Raw genomic sequence first — 23,366 nt, 5'->3', positions numbered from 1 at the left:
AGCAGCTACCATTCCCCCTGCCTTTTGTGCTTAGAAAGAACAACCGCAAGTATCAACGAGAACGCAACAAGAGATAGTGGACAATCGAAACGAGCCAAGAAACGCGTGTATATATCTTGCATGCCCTTCTTACTTTACCATTCTCAAAGCTCCACCGCTGTATAATCAACAAGAATAAATTTTTTTAAAAAGCATTGATGGCTGAAACAGGTAAGCGATCTGTTTCATTTTTCCTTTACAGAGTATTATAGACTGTGTAGGTAAAAGATCTGCGCCAGTAGTGTAGGCACTTTCTGATGCCAAGATACAGTTTGTGATAGCTCAATAGGACTGATGGGATCAGTGTCATCGTAAGTGGTCCATATCGAGTAGGCCCATCTAAATAAAGATAACTGCTAAATTCACAGCACATTCTGTAGATTGCAGCGATATGTATATGATTAATGGCAGGACAATGATCAACTCCTTTCAGTTTCAGGAACAACTTTCTGCAAGGAAGCTTGACAAGCCTTGAAGTGAGACTGTATGAGTGAAACTGCCCTGCAACAACTGGTCAAGGACCACCAGGTAGTAGGTAGGTGCCAAATACTGGCCTGTTTCTCTATATAAACATCGCAATCGCATTCGGCACGTTAAAAGAATGCGTAGGAAGCCCATTTCCTCCTCGAGTAATGCAGTGACAGGTAGAGACTCGGCCATCTATGATTGGACCAAGATTTGCTGGATCTCAGATAGGTTTCTGTTCGATAATTAAGCTAACACAGCAACAAGTTCTTGATTCCGCATATGAATTGTTGAGAGTTGGAGTTGCATTTATAGCAGTCGGCCACAGGATTAAGACATCATACCAGATGATTATTTAAACAAATAAGTAATGTCAGTTGTCATTTCCATGATGAAGAATGCAATTTGATTGAGCTACAGAAAGCCATTAAAAAATGTCATTCCTGAATCATACTTGAGTGATATCATGGTTGTTTTTATAATCTCTAGTTTCTTCAGCAGTTTCAACAACTTCAGCTAGAAGGTTGAGCTGTCAAATGATATTGAGCTACTACGACCGAGCTTAATGGCTGAAAGAAAGTCACTGCCAGAACAGTGCCATGGATATTCTATTGCTGGAATTGAAACTGTAATCGACTTCATCACTGCTTCACTGGAGCTGATGAATGCAAAACAAGTCTGAATTATCTGTCCGTTCAAGACGGAAGACTTTTAGAGGATTGCAAGCGTCACGGCCAACAACCAGCTAGACCTGGAGGTGTTTGAAGAAAAGAGGAACTCAAAAGCTGAATTAGCCAAGATGAGGCCAAAAAAGCTGTGCTCCAGCAAGTCAAGGAGCTGTTCTCCAGCAAATAAGCAAGGACCGGTCCAAGAGTTAGCGAGGAAGAAGAGAATTGGGGTTGTGTTATTGGGGGATGAGGAGGTTGTTCCGGAAGACCCCAACCCGGAGCTTGGGGGTTGTGACCACCTGGGAGCACGACGTCCCATGCATGCTGTCTCGGTCACATTTTGACAACATGGCGAAGTGGGCGAGAAGGTGGGGCCGCAGAGTTGTCCCTCTCCGGCCTCCAACGCTGGGGTCCACGCCTTGGTTCGGCCGTTGCATATCAATTTTCAGAGACTAGCAGTGCAATCGGTTTCATCTGCTCCAACCAAACAAAGTCGTTGCGTTTGTATCCTACAGTGTCAAGGATCAAGGGAAGCTTTCGCCTAAGTTCTCAAAGTTCTGGTCTTGTATTTAACTCCCCACGAGTTCTCAAAATTGGCTGCATGCCATTAATTTAATGTTGCTTGTGGATTCTGATATGTACTTGGACGACGCTTTGGCCATTTTTTATATACAAAGGTTACGCTCGATGCCTCTAAATGCACCTTAATGACACTACAAAACTCATCTCTGTGGCTTCTAGGAAGCTGAGAGGTCGTCGAATGGCTGAATATACCTTCCAAAATTTGTCAGCTTTGGGCGTACAGGTAGGTAAGGGCTGAGCCAGGTGACATGATTAAACATATATATGAATGATCTCGTGTTACATCTGATCAGGAATACTGAGGATTTCTAAAAAGCTCGGGGGCATGGCGGACTTGGACAACTCCAGTCTCCACTTGGCACTTTACTTTTAAGAAGACGCTGAGGAGGAGCAAGAAAAATAAAGTTAAATCCAGAGACGTTGGCAGTAAAAAGAGCAAAGCACACGTCAATACTCGGCATTGGACTTGTACTTGCGGAATCAATGGCGACTCCATATATTGTCAACTCAGAGTAAAGTCTTCTCAGATTTCTGGAAAAATGTTTAACGGGGCGAAAAAAAAAAAAGCTGCTGCACTGTCCAAAACTATACTGAGTCGGTGAGCTTTTGTAGCAAGTTCTAGGACTCATCATCCATGATCAGTCATCTTGATCTTTTAAAGTGGTCGAAGAGAGAGGGGGAAAAAAAACTTACAGATAGTTGAGCTTCATGTTAGCGTTCATTGTTTTGTCGCTGGCTCACTGATGGATAGATAAACTGCTACAACAAACAACCTGATTTCTTTTGGTTTTTTTTTTCTCCTCATAATATGTTATCTATTGATTCCACTGTCCCCACTCCTCTCCTATCTCTTCTTGTACTGCCCCATGTATAGTTAGCAATAAGCTCACCCATAGTTTGTAGAATCGCGATCCTACGCAGGATCGATTTAGGATCAGGATCGGATCGGTCAGGATCGGATCGTAGAATCGTACGATCCTACCAAAAACCCTTAAAATTTTATCATACATGATTAATAATTAGAAAAAATACCTAAAAAACTCATTTACATATAAATAAATAACTAATTTTGTATATATATGCAATTATTTACACTCAACACATCAAATTACATTACTACATGTATAAATTTATTTAAATTAATTTGTAATTCAACTATCATTCTCGCATAGTAATAATATTTATATTTTCATATCATAAAATAAAAGAATATAAAATATCTATTAACACAATAATAATAACACATACAATGTCAAAAATATTTCCTTGATTTATAAGATAATTCAATTTAAATGTCAACAAAGCATCTAACGTATATAACAGAAGCTATTGAATCATTTGATTCAAATATGAATGCCGGAAATAATCTTCTAAAGACTGGTTGATGTCACACAATACTAGACAATAGACATCCAAAAACTTATTATTTTGAGAAAAATAAATGGCAGAATATTATTGATAAAAACACTAACTCAAAAATAATTAAACATATATTTAAATAATTTAAAACTCTAATAAGATGAAAAAAAGATAATGGTTAAGGATAAACTTTGAAATTTATTAAAGATCTCTGAACGAGCTTTAATTTGATATATTATAGGTCCCGTGGTTCAATCCGAGTCAAAAGTTATGATCTCTCAAAGCTTCCACCGATCCTGCTCCGATTTTACTCCGATTCTACCGATTCTGTTCCGATCCTACCGATCCTACCGATCCTGCTGCGATCCTACTGCAAAAACGATTCTGCACGATCCTGGATCGATTTTGGGTTTCCGGATCGTAGGATCGTACGATCCTACGATCCGGATCGCGATTTTGCAAATTATGCCCATTCCCATCCATTAAAGGTCAATCCAGTCATTTGACCATAGATTTTGTCTCGCCCTTTAAACCCGGAAGGCGGCCTCGACGGCGCCGGCCTACCCTTCTCTATATAATCTCACTCCCCTTGTGCTTCCTTGCCCCTTCAATTTTCTCTGCTCTCGATTGTCTCTCAGTTTGATGTTCCTGTGAGCCTGCATAAGAGTAAGAAGAAGAAGAAGAAGTAGATGATGATGATGGGGTGGTGGTGGTGGCAGTGGAGCTTGTTCCTGTGCGCGATAGGGCCGTGTATGGTGATGGCATTCAGGGTGCTGGACTACCTGTGGTGGAGGCCCAAGAGGGTGGAGCGCTACTTTGCGAAGCAGGGAATAAGAGGTCCCCCTTACCGTTTCTTCTTTGGCTGCGTCAAGGAGATGGTAGGCCTCATGCTGGAGGCCGCCTCCAAGCCGATGGTGATGCCTCAGAACCAGCACAATGTCCTCCCCAGAGTCCTCGCCTTCTACAGCCACTGGAAGAAGAGATACGGTGCTGTGAACGCATGGCATGACCCCATGCCTTTGCCTTTTTGTCTTGCTCCTTGCGCATTTTGGCCTCTTCCTTCCTCCCATGTTCCCTTTTCGAAAAGATCGTTGTGGGGTTATGCATCTGTGATTTTTTTTTTCTTAGCTTGATTACTGAATTGTGTGGGCGTTTCATGGTACATGAGCCGCCTCTTTCTTGTTCCTTTTCATCGCTTTGTCTGCGTCTTTCAGTTGTCCTAACTTGCGTTTGCTCATTGGCTTTGTCTCTCTTTCTCTGTCATCCCACTTCTCAGGGAAGACGCTTGCTCAGTTAGCTCTTGCTGTCTCTGTTTGCAGGCTCCCCTTTCTTGCTATGGTTCGGGCCGACGCCGCGGCTCGCCATCGCCGACCCCGACCTCATCCGGGAGATCCTCTTGTCGCGGTCTGACGTCTTCGAGCGCTACGAGTCGCACTCGGAGGTCCGGAGGCTGGAGGGCGAGGGGCTGGTGAGCCTCCGGGGAGAGAAGTGGGCTCACCACCGCAAGGTCCTCACCCCTTCTTTCCACATAGAGAACCTCAAAGTAGGCCCTTCTCCCTCCGTTGCCATTTCTATCGCCGTCGCTTTCACTTTGATTCATCTGAAAAATCGTAAAACTCCAGCTACTGATTCCCTTCATCGGCAAGACGGCGCTCAGCATGGTGGAGAAGCTGCCGACCTCCAGCGAGGAGGTGGAGATCGACGTGTCGGAGTGGTTCCAGACGGTGACAGAGGACGCCATCACTCGGGCCGCCTTCGGGAGAAGCTTCGACGACGGCAAGGCCGTGTTCAAGCTACAGACGCAACAGATGGCCTTCGCGGCAGAGGCTTTCCGCAACGTATTCATCCCTGGCTACAGGTATCGCGTCGCTGTCCAACTTCCACTACTGTTGCAGTGGCATTTAAAATAGGATCATGGATTTAATTTCATCATTAAAATGATCGAAATTAGATTTTTACCGACGAAAAAGAATACCAACTCGTGGAAATTGGAGAAGGAAATGAAGAGAAGCCTGGCCGAGTTGATCGTCCAGCGAAGGAAACGCAAGGAGGAGGATTGGGAGCAGCCACAGGGCAATGTCAAGGATCTGCTCGGTCTAATGATCGACGCGAGCGAGACGAAACAGAGTACCGCGGCGGGTTGCCCGCCGCCAACAGGGTCACCGTCGGCAGCATCGTGGATGACCGTCCGTGACATTGTGGAGGAGTGCAAGACGTTCTTCTTCGCCGGGAAGCAGACCACCTCCAACCTCCTGACGTGGACCACCGTGCTGCTGGCGATGCATCCAGAGTGGCAGGAGCGCGCGCGGGCGGAGGTCCTCCGCGTGTGCGGCCCTCGCGACGTCCCCTCCCGCGAACACCTCCCCAAGCTCAAGACGGTACGCTTTGCCACATCCCAGAATTATAGACGTCCGAGTAACTCTCGTTTGATGAATTCTTCGTCGCCGTCGCAGCTTTTGATGATAATCTACGAGACGCTGAGGCTGTACCCGCCGGCGGTGGCGACGATCAGGCAGGCGAAGGCGGACGTGGAGCTGGGAGGATACCGTATCCCTCAGGGCACGGAGCTGCTGATCCCCATCATGGGCCTGCACCACGACGCCGAGCTGTGGGGACCGGACGTGGCACAGTTCAACCCGGAGCGATTTGCCAACGGCGCCGCGCGCGCCGCCCGGCACCCGACGGCCTTCATCCCCTTCGGCCTGGGCCCCCGCATGTGCATCGGCCAGAACCTAGCGCTCCTCGAGGCCAAGATCACCGTCGCTGTCCTCCTGCAACGCTTCTCCATCCGCCTCGCGCCCTCCTACGTCCACGCCCCAACCGTCCTCTTGCTCCTCTACCCACAATTCGGCGCCCCCGTCCTCTTCCGCCCCCTAACTTCATAATAACACAGAAAACCACAAAGTATTTATTCTTTTGGAATGATACACCGCTAACCAAGTGCCCGCCGCCGCCATGGCCACCTTCTTGCACCTGCAAATACCGCTGCACACTTTCAAGTTCCGTCCTTTATTAGTGTTCTCTTCTTCGTCTAGCCGCAGCTCCCATGTGGCTTTTTCTGTACGTATTTACCTTGTAGTATACCACTCATCCAACTGTTTCAAATCAAAATACACAATTTGTTTTGTTCATATCTGAAATAGGCAGAGCTAGAGACGACTCCCCGACATCGTTCCATCTCATCATCAACAACAACAACAACAAATTAGGATTCTGGGTTTTGCTTCCTTCAGCAGATCGACGCAGTGCATGCGTTGTTTTTGCACATTCGATCCTCCATGAGGAGCGAGAACAGAAACATGTGAGAGTAAGTGGACCATTGTGGAGTTCTCAGTAATCTCTGCTCCCTATGAAAGCATGTGTGGAAAGAGAGTTCAACGGCATTTCTTCTCTATTTCGTTCCTTCCCTTTCAATAAAGACAAGGGAAGCCATGTGATTATCTACATGCTACTCTCCGCCCGCGAACAGTCGTTGCCCTCTGTCATGGGATTCACCCATGTTTACCAACATGCAAGCGGAACTTTATCCTTGACTCTGCTCTAAAAAGGTGTGAAATTCATGGGATATCTCGCCTTTATGCACTTAATTGGGGTAGTTTATTTGTTAACCCAAGGGGAAAGGATTGCTCTGTCTATTTTATCTATGTATCGATCTATCCAAGGTTAGTTAATCATCCAACAAAGCCAACTTTAGGCATAAAGAAACCCCCCTCTATTTAAACTGATCAGAGCAGTTGATAGTCATTTTGCCTTGAATTTGAAGTGATCAACTCTAAGCAACCTACGAACAAAGAGCTGAGCAGGGCCACAATTCCGTCCGCATGTTCTCTGTTTCGGAGGTTGGCAATCTCCTCCGGCCGCCTCTCCTCTGGCTCTAGAATCTCCAGCCCAGGCCACTCGGAAGAAGACACAGCACTAATCCAACATGGCCCAAAAGCTGTTGGTCGTTGGGTGCGACCCAACGCCCGGCAGCCGTCCGACCAAAGATAGCCACAGCTGTGATCGAGATGCGCGAATGCCAACGTCCCAATCAAATTAACTTATACTAGGAAATAAATAAATGGTCGCCTAATGGCACAGGGTTCTGCCATTCTGGTGGTGGTGGCGGTGGCGGAGAGCTCGGGCTCTGCAATGCCGTGCATTACAGCTCAAGAAGGGCGGAGGTGGTGGGGTGCATGTTTTTAATGAGTCGATCGAGTTTCCCCAGTAAATTCCATCAGATCCATGGTTTCTGCTGAGAACAGCTCCTCGTAGCTAAACGCCAAACGGCCTCGTCCTTGATTTGTGCCAATCTGTCGGAGCATCGGGAACACGACGAGCATGGCCATCTCCTCCTCCATGATTAGCACCCTGCGTAGTACTTCTTCCTTCAAGGGAAACTATATTTTAGCTACGGGGGGTAGTTGGGTTACAGCTGCCTTTGAGCTAATCCATGCAACACCTTAAACTTAAGCGTGCTTAGCTGGAGGGTGAGCTTCCTGTGCAATCATCTCCATTATTAAACCTCTCTCTCTCTCTCTCTCTCTCTCTCTCACACACACAATGATCTCTCTTGGACTCCTACATAATTATCATAATATCGTACTTATACCTGCCATTAGGTTAATTATGAATGATCTCCAAACTCCATATATCTGATTTGGATCTAGCTCATTTCTGAAGAAATGTAAAGAAATGGATGATCATGTAAACGACATCCATGTCAAAATCCAACAAGGCAAGGACCCGGCTGTAGTTGCATTGAAAGAGAATGACATTATTGGTGCGCTTTCATCTATCAATGTATCATACTACCCTCTCAAGTGTGGCGAGGTGGTTCGACATTATGAAGTTGGTAGTTTATGATTTGACCTTGTGACTAAGTATATCAGCTTATCAAACCTCATACCCTAGCTGGTGTGCCACGTGTTCGAATATTAAGGATACCAGCGAGCCATTATCTTCATACATACGCTCAGAAGATGCAAAGGAACATATATAGCTGTCATGCAATTCGTAAGCTTATCTACGAACACCATGAGGGGACGATCACAACACAGAACAATCAATGCGCAGTCGCAGAACAATCATAAGAAGTTTAATATACCGAGTCAACTTTAGGCTCTCTTCGGAGCCCAACATAAAGGGACAAGCCAACATAAACATTAGGATGTATCGCCATCACTAGCACTATGTGGTCGGCTATTCAAGAAAAAAGGAATGGACTGACAGAGACAATGATGACTCACAGTATTTAATGTGGGAGGAGAAGAGGAGAAAAGAAATGAGCCGAAATATATCTACATGGGCAAAGACGCTTGGCGTCCCTAAGTAGCCACGTTTCCTCCAATCGCATGTATGACTCTGCTGTAGCCAGTATAGGGACAACGCAGCAGATTCAGATGGCCTCATCACCTACAACACAGAAAGAGATGTACAAACAGACCCACCAAACCTACCGTGAAGAGATGCATGCCATACTTTTAATGTTTGTGCAGTGCTGCTGTTATTGCTTGTTAATTACCTTTCTCCACAGCACAGCAGCAGAATTGGTGGGAGGAAAAGATAGGCACGGGAAGCATGTGAGGTTCCTTCCCCCTTGTGACGATAAAGTCATCTGCCATGTACAGAAGGTGGTGTAGGTGTAGAGACAGCAAGAGGCCATACGGTGGGTGGAGTATACATGCGCCCATGTTTGGCTCCATAACAACAGACGCACAGCCATCTGCTGAAGGTCGTTACGTGGTAGCGGTGAGTCACAGTGATGCCATGCCATCCCTGAGGATTGATCTGGCAGTGAGGTACAAACGGGAAGAAAAAAGCTGCGAGGAAATTAAACGTACAGTGCATCTTTGGCAGTTCCTGATAATTGAATCTTATCTTGTACCTGCAAATGTATTAGGTAAAATTTCCAAAGAATATCTCTGCATCTTATCTCATATTTTATTTTTCACTCGAATGGCGGCTCGTCTGATCATCTTAATTCATGTAAACTTGCCGTATGCCTGCCAAAACAGACTGACACATTTGTTTGTTCAAAGCCTTCTTCCGCCCAAGTATTATCGTAGTGCTGTCATCCTGTTGAAATTAAATAGAACAATGCAATTTAGAAAAAATTTAGAGTTAACTCATGCCCTTTTGCGGTTTTAACTAAAACTAATATATAGACTTCTCCCATCAAATGATGAATCTGAATAAATAGATGTGATCTAAAAATGAACACACATAATTGTCGAGGACGTACGCAAGGTTGAAGCAAACAAATTAGGCCAGTTGTATGGTCGGTCATTTATTTTTTTCAGTAAATGGGAGACAAAATTGAATTATTTTAGAGGGCATTTAGGGCTTTCTACAATTGAATAAAATTTACAAATTATATTACCTTTCCCGACTTTTGTACAGCACACGAGAATATGTAATTCACAACTTGCCATTTTATTCAGAGACTTCTGTACGAGAGACATTAAAAAAATGTAATTCACAACTAGTAATTTTATTTCCAATCATGAACAACATGCTCCAGCAATTAGTTCAGACTTCGCATGATGGTAATCGAATTTGATTAGTACTTTCTAACGCATCTGCTACATGAGATTTCCTTGACTTGAATGCAAGGTACGCTTAAACCAGGATCAGCATCTATAATTTTTTTTTTTTTGGATTCTACAAGTCTCTTTACTCTAATAATTTACTCGCAGTACATAGCCAACTTAAAGCCAGCATTAGATACATTTATATTAGGAGCAGTTACAATGTAACCAGTTTCACTCAAGTGGCTACAAGAACACTTTTTCAAATACAAATCGGTCATCAGCATCCCTGAATACATTACATTTATATATTTTATATGTGCCTGACCAAATTAAAGGAACAAGCTAAAGTTCATACCTTGCCAGGTTGGTCAGAGATCAAATAAATCAGCAGTGAATTTGGTACCAGAAGTTTGTTGTTTCTTCAGAAGTAAAAAAGAAACTTGGATTCGGACGGTCAACTGACACACTGAATCTGAGTCTGTAGCTACTTTAACTGAAGCAGCTAACATCGTCACCTAGTCAATAAGAAAGCAATTTTAGGTTGGATACAAGCCTATAAAAATAATTCAACCCAATATAAAAAATAGCACTTTGCCATTACATTGACTATTTGTTTTCAGTAATTATTGAAAGAAATACTGATGTAGAAAACACTTCAACCTCACTCCGTGATTTGATGGTTCACTAAGGTGAAACATCCTTGGTGGATGTCTTCCAGGCTTGTTGGGTCTTGACCAACCCCCACATATTCCTCGTTCTCTTGAACAATATTAATTTAATTGCCTAAAACTGATAGATTTAACAAAATACAGATATTGCACCATATTCATTGAAGTATGGTTGTTGCTAAGTTAAAAAACCCATGTCCTTCAATATGTTACACTGACAGTCATTTTGCGAATCAGGATATTAGATAATTAACAACAAATTTTTTTAAAAAAAATTAATACCAAAAAGATTAAATTGACAAAAAATTATAAAGTTGGAATGCAGTATCATCATAGATGCAAGGTACTCAGTCAAACTAAATAGCATCAAAAACCATAAACATTTTGAATTTGATATTATACAGCAAGTCGCTAAAATCATTTCTGTAAGTAAGATAGCACTAGCTAGTTTAACTGAAAACTATCAGATTTAAATCACAGAGTAAGACAGTACCTTCTTGAAGTACAAACAGTGCCAACATTTGTAGGGACACCTAAATAGCATCAACACAAGTCAGTGAAACAGATGTCATAATTATATGTCCTCAGCCAATACCAATAGAGAGAGGGTTTTATTTCTTTTAGTTGAAGGGGAGCTTTTCCTTATTTACATAGTATAGATGTAAAACAATATATGACCTTAACAAGTTCTAGCATTTTTTACATTGGATAAAAAAACTTAAAATCCTAATCTTATCTTCAAGTAGAAGTTTTTTCTATTTATAAATACTTGAATTGCATAAATAGAAATAAAAGTGAATGTAGTCATACTGAGTACTGACCATGTTATTTTCCATTATGCATGTATCTTCTGGCAAATTGCTATTTAGATTAAATGATACAATTACTTAAAGAGCAGATATTAACGACCAAACGATTGCATGAGCATGTTACCTGATAAAACATAAGATTAGTAAATATCTAGATGTTCAGTGAGCCTCAATGCAAAAACACCCAGTTTTAGCTTTTCAGATCAAAAGGCACAGTTCTAACCTTTTACAAATTTATAATCTCAGCTGTTATTACAAGGTGTGAACAATAAAACGATAAGTAATACATGCTTATCCAGCATAATTAATCTTTCACAGTGGAATCTATAAATTACAACAATGAATATGATGTAGGATAACTTACATCAGAAAGCATGGATCCATATGCTCCACGCATAAATGCTAGTTGTGTAAACTAAAATTTTCTCATATTATCCAATGTCAAGCCCAGAGTGTGAGGATGGAAGTTGCATTAAGTTCTAACAAATAAGCTATCTCAAACCCTCATGAAAGATTGTGTTTGTTCTAAAATATTAGTATTACTAGTGAGCAGCCTTATATGAAGTTCAATAATGGGGTAGGATCCATATAGCTCACTCAAATAGTGGGAATATTTAAAAAATTGTTGTTGTTTTTTAATATGTAAACACGGTTTTAGCTCAGAGTATAAGAATAAGTTCTGAAGGACCCTAATACACACCCAATTTTATAAGAACTAGCAGGCATGACTAGGCTTAATTAGATGTATCTCCAGGAGTGAATAAAAAGATGATTTTGTGTAACCTGGTAACCATCAGAATGATGCAATATGAAGCGACTGTAAAAGAAAATTGCTTATAGAAACAAACATTATAGCTGCTCCTGATGACAATTGTTGGTTGAAAGAAATTAATGTTAAGAAATAGAAATACTGCTAAGTATTCTGCAATACTCAAGTCACTTGTGAACAGTTGTATGCAGCCAGATCTGTGGCTAAAATGTCTGACCTCATTGAATATCCTATAGAGATTTCTAATATATATTGTCCCGTGAAATAGCAATTGATACACAATACAAATAATGAAATAGTAGAACAAGTTAATTTGATTAGTCATGTTATTAGCGATTTCATATTATTGATATTATTAGGTTGATAATATCATATTATTATTGTTACAATTTAATAAAATAATATTCTAGAAACATCAAGTAGTATTATATTGTGGAGTTAAATGTATGTCTTTTAGATTATCGACAATAAACTTTGTTAATAGAATAAAAAAATTAAAATATATATTAGCAAATATTGTTGCATTTAGTAATAAAAAAATAAAATTATTGTAGATTAATATCATTCACTAAGAAAAATTATTATTTTAATATAACAACAACTAAGCTTTATCCCACTAGGTGGGGTCGGTTATATGAATCATTTTATGTCATTGAACTCTTATCCCCTACTGTATCATCATCTATACTTAAATAAAGATTATCTTATTTTATTGTTGCTAACCAAGTCTTTTTTGGTCTTCCTCTTCCTCGTTTGATGTGTGCATTTGTCATGATTTCATATCACCTAACTAGAACATTTATTGATTGTCTAAGTACACATTCGTACCATCTTAAATGTTAAGATGCGTCTCTCAGAGTTTTCCTTAATAGATGCAACTCCGACTTTCTCTCTAACGCTCTCATTTCTTATTCTATCCATCCTCATATATTCACACATCCACCTTAACATTCTCATCTCTACAACTCTCATCTTCTACTCATGTGATCAAGTTATAGTCCAACATACAGCGTCATATAACATAGCAAGTTCAACCGTCGTTTTATAGAACTTCTCTTTAAATTTTAAAGGTACTTTACAATCACATAGAACATCTGACGCTCTCCTTCATTTCAACCATCCTACTTGTATTATATATAAAACATCTCTATCAATCCCTCCTTCATTTTGCAAAAATAATCCTAAATACTTAAAGCTCTGAATTCCACATAACTCGTTATCTCCTATCTTAACAATTGTCTCATTACGTCTAATATTGCTATTTAAATTCCATGTATTATGCCTTTACTAAGTCTAAAACATTTAACTTCTAATGTTTCCTGCCAAATTTCTAATTTAGCATTTACTCCTTCACGTGTCTCATCTACCAAAATAATATCATCTGCAAATAACATACACCATGGTACTCCGTCTTAAATATGTCCAGTGAGTTCGTCCATAATTAACGTAATAAGATAGAGACTTAGAGTTGATTCTTGATATAATCATATCTTTATTAGAAATACTTCTGTTGATCCGCCTGAAGTCTTCACTCTGGTCATTATATCCTCATATATATCCTTAATTAGTTCAATATATGTTACACAACACCTTTCTTTTCTAGAATTCTCTATAACTTTATCATATGTTTTTTCTATGTCAATGAATATCATGTATAGAGCTTATTTTTGCTTCGATACTTTCCGATTTGTTGCCTTAGAAGATGTATAACTTCTATTATCGACTTTCAACCCAAATTGATTTTTAGTTACCGTGATCTCCTTAATCTTTTTTCTATTACTCTTTCTCAAAATTTCATAGTATGACTCATTAGTTTAATACCCCTATAGTTTGCATACATATCCCTTGTTCATATATATATATAAGGGAATTAGAACTTTTTTTTTATTTTCAATATCATGTTAAATAATTTTATAAGTCATTCGATACTTTGTTTCCCTAAGCATTTCCATATCTCTAATGGAATATCATCTGGTCTAACGGTTTTTCCATTGTGCATCCTATTTAAAACATGTTCTACTTCTGAAGTTTGAATTTTACAATAAAATTTTAAATTTCTATACTCATTTGACCTACTTAAATTACCTAAATTAAGTTGGTCACCTAAACCTTCATTAAAAAGTTAATGAAAATATTTATTCCATTGCTTTTTTATTTCTCCATCGTTTACTAGTATCCAATTGCATTTATCTTTAATACATTTTATTTGGTTAAGATCTCTTGTTTTCTTTTCTCTTACTTTAGTTATCCTATAAATATCTCTTTACCCTTCTTTTGTATCCAATTTTCAATATAACCGTTCAAAATTTTCATTATTTGCTTTATTCACTACTTTTTTAACCTCTTTCTTAGCTATTTTATGGTTTTTTAGATTTTCCTTATTCTTACAAATATATAATTTCTTATAAACGGTTCGTTTTTCATTCCACCACTAGAATTCTTTACCTCGTGGGGCATATCCTCTTGGCTCACTAAGTACACTTTTAGCTACTATTTTCAACTTTAATATCATCTTATCTCATATTGTATTAGTGTCACCGTATATTTCACCTAATGCTTGTACTCCTACAATCTCCTTAAATATGTTTTGTTTTCCATCATTTAACTTTCACCACTTAATTCTAAGAGTCGTATATATTTTCCTTCTATTGATACTATGCTTGAGGCGTATATCCAACACTACTAACCTATGTTGGATAGTTAAGCTTTCTCACCTTACAATCTTTACAAATCTTTATATCCCTCTTCTTAACAATAAAAAGTCAATTTGTGATTTATTATTCCCACTTTTGAACGTAACAAAGAGTTATTTTATTTTCATAAAAAATATATTAGATAACATAAGGTCATATGCTATCGCAAATTCATTTTTCTTTCCAAACTCATAACCCCCATGTACCCTTTCATATTTCTTATTTTTCACTATGACATGCTCATTTAGATTATCTCCTATTAAAATCATTTCATTTGGCAAAATGTTTTGTAATACTTCATCTAGGTCATCCCAAAACATTGATTTGATAGTTTCATCTAATCCTACTTAAAGTGCATATATGCTAATTACGTTCATAGTTTCTTTTGTCACTCCTATCTTGAAAGTTATAATTCTATCCTTTTTTCTAACTACTCCTACTGCTTCATCTTTTAACGAACTATATACCACAATACCTACTTCATTTCTTGTTTTACTCTTTCCTGTATATCATAACTTAAAATCTGAGTTTTCTATTATCTTTGTCTTCTCGTCTACCATTTTATCTCTTGTACACACAAAATACCAATTATTCTCCTAATCATCGCATCTACTACCGCCATTGATTTGGATTCCTATATTCTATATTCCAAATCTTAGACTATTAGTTTTCCTATAATATTTGTTCTTATCCAACTTATGGTGTGAAAAGTCTTGCCTATTTAGCAACACTCAAGTTCTCATAAAGATATAGCAGTCATTGCCGATACATCACAGTTAGCTCCTACAACACAAACTCTTGCATATTTAGCGCTACACCCAAGTTCTGAAGATGTAACAATCATTGCCAAAACGTTACAATCGGACCCTACAACGCGTTCCGAGAATGACCTAGCATTATCATAATAGTTTAATGGATCTATTCATTAAACATTTGTCTTAGTTTTAATATTGGCTGACAACCTAACGCAACCCTCCTTTATCCGAGCTTGGGACCGACTATGACTGGTTCGTCATAGTTTAATATTAAATTATTGGGTTTAATTGAGAATGGGCTTCTTTCAATCAACACTAAATGAAGAGATGAGGTACTTGGTCTATTTAGTGCATTTTCCCCCGTGGGTTAGTGACTTGGTGCGGTTCATACCTGTATGGGTGTTTACTCCAATAGGTGTTGGGATCAATTCCCAACATGTCTCGTTGGATGTCTAAACTCCTAGCTGCAAAGGGTCGTTGCACTAGGGCAAAATACCTCTTGTGATTTACTTGTGTGTATCTTGGCGTAGAACTGACGATATTGAGCCGCTTGGGATGAGCGATATCACCTTTGCTCCAATATACAACATGCAACAAGGTTGTTCTATTGGTCTCAAAACAAATCTTAGGCAGTGAGAAGGCTAACAATCTATGCTAGAATTTATAATAAAAATAGGGACTATCCTCTTCTCATGTATGCCTTCACTAGTATAGGCTAAGACTCAGAAAGTGTTGAGTTAGATTGGTCAAATTTGTCAAAATCAATTTAAATTAACAAAAAAAATTCAACCTATTACATCCTTACCATTCATTATTTGACAAACTTTCAATTAATTTTATCTACATTTGTCATATTTAAGTCTTTTTTTTTTTGTAACTTTATTTCCTTTAAACTTCTCCATGGATCCATATAAAATGATTTCTGAGAAAAGATCAATTACCCTTTTCCAATACCGATCCAATACAAGCAATAGTTATTGATATCATCCATGGTTTTTACGACCATAACTTCAGTTCTAGTTATGCTAGTTAACTTCTACATGTGAAGTGGGATATATATTAATCGACATTTGGATGAACTACTACAAATGTGAATGCCTTAAAAGCAGTTGTTCACATCCAATGCAAGACGCTAGGAGAGGCCTCTATTAATAAGACAGGTAAAGATTCTCTTATTAGTAAAGAATGTTATAAATTAAGATGTTTGTTATACATTTTTTAGCAGATATTATGAAATTTTAATTCAAAATTTGTTGTTAGTAGAAAATAAGAGGGTCATAGGGGAAGGTACAACACTAAACCTGCCTATTCAGTCGAGATAACTCAACAGCAAGGCAGATTGCTTCCCTGCATAATACATATCAGACCTAGTTTTTATTTTTATTTGACTTAGCATAATGTTTCTTTCTGTCCACAACTCTGCATACTACACATCAGACCTATTTTTCTTCTTATTATTTTCCCTCTATTTGTATCCCTTGTAGGGACATGAACATCAACCCACCAGTACCAACCTTGAATAAAAGGTTCTTTAAATCACCATGTGAAACTCTGCGTATGACGACCGGTCAGTCCCAAGCCCGGATAAAGGAGGAAGGTTGCGTTAGGTTGTCGGCCAGCGTTAAAATTATAGCAAATATTCAATGAATGAATCCATTAAACTATTGCCGACCCCACCTAGTGGGAAGAGACTTGGTTGTTGTTGTGTTAAATCACCATGTGAAGCCAGATCATTTGGTTTGTTTCTGTTGCCATGCTAAATATACTTGCTATGCAGCATAAATAAATGTGTCATTAATAGACACATGTTTAAAGTCTGGTGTCTAATTGTGCATGCTAACAACAATTCTTCTGCTTGCACATGAACAACTAAATCAAAGATCAAGTGTTCGATATTAAAAGTGGTTTCAAATAGCAGTTTTAATGCAATGGGAAATGTCCTGTATGCATTTCAGTTAAGCTTCCTTTCATCATGCATTATCACAGGCAAAGATAAGCCTGAAATAAGAGCAAACAGAAACAGAAATACCAAAACTGATATACCCATAAAGAATAAGATGGATGTCTTGCCCCACTGATGGAAGAGCAAATTCGTGACAATTCCACCATCATCACAGGACTATGGAAGCAAAGTTTAGAAGCCTCCAACTTTGGCCCTGGAAGAGGGATGCAAGTATCAATTTTGTCAGCAAGATGGAGATAAAATCAAGAGAATCAAATTGTAGATGTCGCATATTAGTGCCACAAAGAATGCAGAAAACCTACACATCATGTGATAGGATATCAACAAACAAAGCATGCAAAAGTGAGCATAGTCAACTATCAACCATAAGAGATGCCCATCATCATGATGTTAGGCAATTCCCAACCCTATAAAATCAATGTCATAAAAGCCAACGGCCCTGTGCCAATAATCAAATTGCCAAAATAAAATCTTCTGTAAATTGAACTTGTCCATTAACATTTTAGCTTCCATATAAAAACTGCCAACTTCAGATGTAACCAAAGTAGGTATTTTGTACCAATGGAGTAACCCATTGATTTTGAATGCAATCAATGCTCATATGGACAAATCTGTTTTCTTGATAAAGGGCATCCTATGAAAGTAACTTTAGACGAGCTCCAACATTTAAGTTTTTTTTTAAGTTCACAATCACAGTAAATAAAATTAATTATTAGTATTCATAATTATTACAGCATTTATATTGTTGGAACCAATATACATGAAATGAGGCAAGAAAGTAAGCAATAGAAGTTTAGAGAAGAAATTCATCCCATGAGTTATTCTCATAGCTAAATGTTAGTGATACAAAAAAATATTGCGCTACATAAAAGGTCAGCCTGCTCACTTGAAAATGAAGACAGTATACTACATAGTTTTGATTCACCTTTCTACAAATCAACATTTTCAATTTTACTTGAGTTATATTGTAACTCAAACCTAAGCAAATCTTCTAGTCAACTACAGTGATATGGAGTCATATCAGAATTTATCAAATTCCTTATCTCCATTAAGTGTTCATCATTTGATATGTTTAGCATTAGACGAAGGTTTGTCATCACTGCTTCTCGTTCCCAACTTACCGGGCCAGAAGCATAGAATGCTTTTAAAGTGGACCTGTATGCACTCAACTCAAGCTGATGAATTTCTGTTTGCAAGTCACCTTTCCTAGAAAAAGCTGAGTCTCTTTCAAAACCACAGGAAGTTTCTACATAATCGTATTGGCTATAACTTTCTTCATGACTGCTGTCAACACTACAACTACCCACAGACGATGAAGTGCTTTCAGCATCACTACGCACAGAACTATTCAAAAGATAGTTTTCTTTATCTGAATGTAGCATACTCCTTCCTGATTCAATTCTGGAAGGACCAGCTCTCTTGCTTAAGGAATAATCTGTGTACTTCTCGCCAAGAATTTTTCCAGTTGAAGCAAGGAAGTCTACCTTCATTGCTAGCATCTTTTTTCTTCCAATATTGCATGCGTCAGTTGGAACAGACATATCAAGTGGCCTTTTCTTCATTTTTTCACATGATTGAGGGATATGACAAACAGATCTCCCACCCCTCATTGAGCTGCTTAGTCGTCCATCACTTTCTTCTCCAGAATCCTAATGGAAAAAATAATTAAATTAATTCAAATATCATCAAAGTGAGTATGGTGCATCCAAAAACTCAGATAGCATGATTGCCCTAATAGTTATGAGAAGAAATTAACAAAAGATTGAAATGAAAGAAAACATTTGGTGTAATGGAGATCAATACTACCAAGATATGCTGATCAAACTATATTAACTGAGAGTTAAGCAACATATAAGGATGCTAATACAACAGCCCTCAATCATATTGACTTTAACAATAATTTGTGAAAAAGAATGCACCATGCTACCTTATAAATTACCATCCACTTGTTGTCTTGCCAAGATAGCCGTCTCCTTATGTTAGATTTGTGGAATTGGAATTTCCTAGAAGACCCAAGGAGCCTCATAGAGCAGTAACCATTACCAATAATCGTCCGGATTTCAGCTATCTTCCATGAGTTTTTGTCAAATACCTCAACAAAATCACCAATCCGCAGCTCCCTCTGGTCCTCTAATGGTGGAGGGCGTGGCCTAATGGCTTTTCTTGGCACTCTGTCCACTGCTATACTGTTGTCTATTGGATACCCATCATACCTCACTGAATATGTGTGCCCGTTACCAGATATGATTTCGGCACTCCACCAAGAGCCGGAAGGAACCTCCCTCCTGTTCCAAACCTCCACCTTATTACCCTTCTTGAATCTCGTGGTCGGCATTTTCTCAATTCCTGATAAAAGGAGATGGAGTATAAATAGTAAGTATTCAACTGAGTAAAAGCAATCCGATTTGTTCCGAAAGATCAGAATCTTTGCCTTCTTAACCTAACGGCGAACTAAAAGCACCAAACGCCGAGAAACCCCGAAGTACAAAATAATCCGAAACACATCATGTCGCATCGAACAGGAAAAAGAAAGCGACGACATTCACTGGTGAAACATCGTCCCAATACAAACAAAGAAATCAAAGCAACCTGCTCTTGGACAATCCAAGTTCTGTTTACTCTTCTTCTAAAATTAGGCATTTTTACAATATAGTCTACTTCAAAAGGAAATCTTTTGAGAGCAATGAACGATCAAAACTCCAATCAAATTAAAATACCAAGAAAATAATCCACCAAACATTTTTGCCTAAAACCCAAAAGCAAGTATCAACGATAATCGGAGTACAGATGGAGGGAGCCAAAGCGACAGAGCCCCGAGTTACGAACAATCGCATTACATAGAGGATCGAAAGTTGGTGATAATCAATTAAGCCATCGAACAAAAGCGTACTTATTCCTCAACGTGAACAAGCGCGAGGCCAACCAAGCGAGCGATCGATCGACGTTCGTACCAGAGACCCCTCTCAGCTTCTTCTCTCTCTCTCCGCTGCCTCCGAGGACAATTAATCAGCAAAATTCGTATCCGATGAGGAAGTATAAAATGGAACCCAGGGGCCAATCAAATTCCGTTTATTTTGCGTGGGTCTCGACTGGAGTCCGGCATCCGAGAGCCGATCTCAGCCGTTGGTTAAGGCAGGGAGGGCTCGTGATGAAATTCTAGGGCAAAATTATTAATGACACGTTTGGTTCGTTGTTTAGTTAGCTTTGGGGACACGTTCGCTGTTGTAAAGAGGATGGTTTGTGAATAGCGGTTAAGCTAATGAGGGAATGGCATCAACTATCACTACTTGCACGTAATCTAGATTTGCTTTTTTAGGTGTCATTAACTTGTAATTTTTTTTAATCCAAATATCAAACTCTCAAATGTGTAATATGTCATGAGATTTGAACACTCATTACGGCATCGCAGTCCCAAGGATTAAATTATCACATTTTACGTGATAAAAAGTATGACTATTCATGTCACCAGGTCGATTTCTATGTTAGAATTTTTTTCTATGGAGCTACCAAGTTCCACACTTCCGTCCTCAAATGTACCACAGAGGCACAAGAGAATGCCTTCTCAGAATTTAACCAACAATAGTCACAAGCAAGCAACATAGAGAAATACAAATGGAATATCAAAAATATTTGCCCACGTGTTTTTACTGTATTAACTCCATGTCAAATATCAATCTGCACACCTTATGTTTTACCCCATTACTCTACTACTTCAGCATCATACTAAGGGTGCGTCTGATTCAGGGTTATTCTTGATAACCTTGGTTATCCATCCAAGGTTATCAACAAAAACTTTGTTTGGTTTAGGTATTTGATGATTCCCAAGTAATGTTACATGCCCGACACATCAACAAAAGGGTCATGCAGCCCGGAATCGGAAAACCTCAGAAAACTAAGGTTTTTCTTGATTCCGAGGTTAACGAATTTTTTTTACCAAAAATACCCTCCGATAAGAAAAAATTAAAAAAATATTTTAAAAAATTTAAAATTTAATTTTTTTTTTTAAATAAATAATTTAAAAATATATAAATTTTAAAAAAATATATAAATTTTAAAAAAATATATAAATTTTTTAAAAAAATAAAAATTTTAAAAATGTTAAAAAAATTTTAAAAAAAATTTATAAAAATTTAAAATTTTTAAAAATTTTAAAAAAAATAAAAAAATATTTAAAAATTTTAAAAATTAAAAATTAAAAATAAAAAAAATTAAAATAAAAAAAAGTAAAAATATATATATATAAATATAAATAATATAAAAATATAAAAACATTAAAAAATAAAAAAACACATAAAAAAGTAAAAAAATATACAGGAAAAAGAAAAGTAAAAAAACATTAAAAATAAATAAATAAATAATAATAATAATATTATTATTATTATTATGTATAGTTGGTTTTGTAACTGAGGGTAATATGGTAAAATATTAAATTAGGGTATTCATTAAAACCTTCAAACAAACAAGTTTTTGTTGCATTACCTAAGTTGAATCAAACAACATTTGGTTATGTTTTATTCCCTATAACCTTGGTTATGTGATTACCTGGTAATCACATAACCAAAGTTATACATGATGACTTGAACCAAACACACCCAAGTGTCAGCCTGCACGTCTTATGCTTTGCCACGTCATTCTGTTGGTTTGACAACACACCAAGTGTTAGCCTGCACACCTTGTGCATGGCCCTGTCATTCTGCTGCTTTGGCACCATGTCAAATGTTAACTTGCACACCTTGTGCATGACCCAAGCTCGACACCGCGAACTTAGGTGAAAGAGCCCCTACTGCTCTATTTGTCGTGATGCCGTGCATGCGCCCACCGCATGTCATCGCTCACATTTTGACGCCAGACAAGATAGCGATTATCCCACATGCTAACGAGATAAGAAAATTAAGGAGAAGGCAAGAAGAAAAAAAATAATAAGGAGAAAAACCGTTGTTTGCTAAAAAAAACTTTATTAATAATTGGGGGATAAATCCTCATATAACTAGACAAGTGTTTATATAAACATTAGACCCTAAGATAAAGAAAGGAAATAAATCTCAATATATAGTCCTCAATTCTAATTTTATAGAGAAAGAAAAGAGATCTTTCTAAAAAAAAAATATCTTGATAAAAATTTAAATTAATAAAACAGAACGTTGTTATAGTCTTGTAGACTAAATATCATAAAAATTGACATTACTAAAAATAGTAATAAAATTTTTAGAGACTCGAATGAGGGCCTAAATGGTGGAATTTAATCTAAAATTTGGTAATTATGAGTACCAGATAACAAATGTATATTTTTTAATTATGCACGTGTGACCACTAACATAGTCTGATTCCGAGTCCTGAATTTTAAGTTATGACCGTTTAAAATTCAAGGGGTCATGTTGGGTTGATCGTGCATCAGTCTCTTCAAGTTGAAAAGAACTCACCCTCAAGTTCATAGTACCCTCATCAGCATTCATCAGATAAGAAGTAAAGTGCTTCCCATTGAAGACATCAGATGTCTTTAGATGACTAGGAAGGCGTAACCTGTATATATTGTCGTTGATCTTTTGTAGTATCTCACACGATCCAACGTTTCGATCCTTCAGTTTATTATACTTACCAGCAGGAAAATGATCACGAGTTAAAATAGTCCAGATAAAATCTCTTACCTAAAAAAGTACCTAGCAACGATGGCTATTAACCCGAGTTTTATACTTGGTATTGCTATTTAAAATTACCAATTTCACTTGTTCATGAATGTTTCGAAGATGTTTTGTCATCTCATCTACTTTAGGATTAAATCATCCCATATGTGGAATAGGGGCTAAGTTCAAAACGCTCAACGAGTTCCGCCCAAAGACAATCTCAAAAGAACTCAAACATGTGGTCTTGATTCTCGATCGATTGTAGGTGAATTTTACTTGAGGTAATGCTAAGCCTCATTGCTCGGCTTAATTCCAGTGAGACATCTCAAAAGATTGCCCAGACTCCAATTCACCACCTCAGTTTATCCATCTGTCTAAGGGTGGTAGGTACTACTAAAGTTTAATTGCATGCTCAGCTTTCCCTAAAAGCTCTTCTAGAAATGACTAATGAACTTGGTATCTT

The 23,366-nt window shown here is 38.2% G+C and overlaps 2 protein-coding genes and 1 long non-coding RNA gene across 4 annotated transcripts; 1 reads left to right on the top strand and 2 right to left on the bottom strand.

Annotated features, from left to right (window-relative positions):
* Nucleotides 1-3,686: 3,686 nt before the first annotated feature.
* LOC121988860 (cytochrome P450 734A6-like) lies at nt 3,687-6,572 on the top strand. Its single transcript, XM_042542553.1, has 5 exons — nt 3,687-4,100; nt 4,433-4,656; nt 4,736-4,971; nt 5,065-5,491; nt 5,567-6,572. The coding sequence occupies exons 1-5, from the start codon at nt 3,803-3,805 to the stop codon at nt 5,996-5,998; spliced, it is 1,617 nt and encodes a 538-aa protein (XP_042398487.1). The 5' UTR covers nt 3,687-3,802; the 3' UTR covers nt 5,999-6,572.
* Nucleotides 6,573-8,151: 1,579 nt separating this feature from the next.
* On the bottom strand, nt 8,152-13,957 carry LOC121988859. The gene is made up of 4 exons (XR_006114117.1): nt 9,981-13,957; nt 8,936-9,170; nt 8,617-8,870; nt 8,152-8,507 (listed from the first exon to the last, which is right to left on the bottom strand). It is a non-coding gene; the product is annotated as an uncharacterized LOC121988859 (long non-coding RNA).
* Nucleotides 13,958-14,303: 346 nt separating this feature from the next.
* LOC121988858 lies at nt 14,304-20,307 on the bottom strand. 2 transcript variants are annotated; one of them, XM_042542552.1, is made up of 4 exons: nt 20,173-20,307; nt 19,210-19,628; nt 18,404-18,931; nt 14,304-17,475 (listed from the first exon to the last, which is right to left on the bottom strand). In XM_042542552.1, exons 2-4 carry the CDS (start codon nt 19,615-19,617, stop codon nt 17,431-17,433), a joined length of 981 nt encoding a protein of 326 aa, XP_042398486.1. In that variant the 5' UTR covers nt 19,618-19,628; nt 20,173-20,307; the 3' UTR covers nt 14,304-17,430. The 2 variants fall into 2 exon arrangements, with proteins under 2 accessions (XP_042398486.1, XP_042398485.1); XM_042542551.1 differs by lacking the exon at nt 14,304-17,475 and having other exon boundaries at nt 17,482-18,931.
* Between the last annotated feature and the right edge of the window lie 3,059 nt (nt 20,308-23,366).

Source organism: Zingiber officinale, chromosome 6B (assembly GCF_018446385.1).
Source record: "Zingiber officinale cultivar Zhangliang chromosome 6B, Zo_v1.1, whole genome shotgun sequence".
NCBI lineage: Eukaryota > Viridiplantae > Streptophyta > Magnoliopsida > Zingiberales > Zingiberaceae > Zingiber > Zingiber officinale.
The sequence above is the reverse complement of the archived record's forward strand: the minus strand, read 5'-3'. Positions and strand labels throughout refer to the sequence as shown.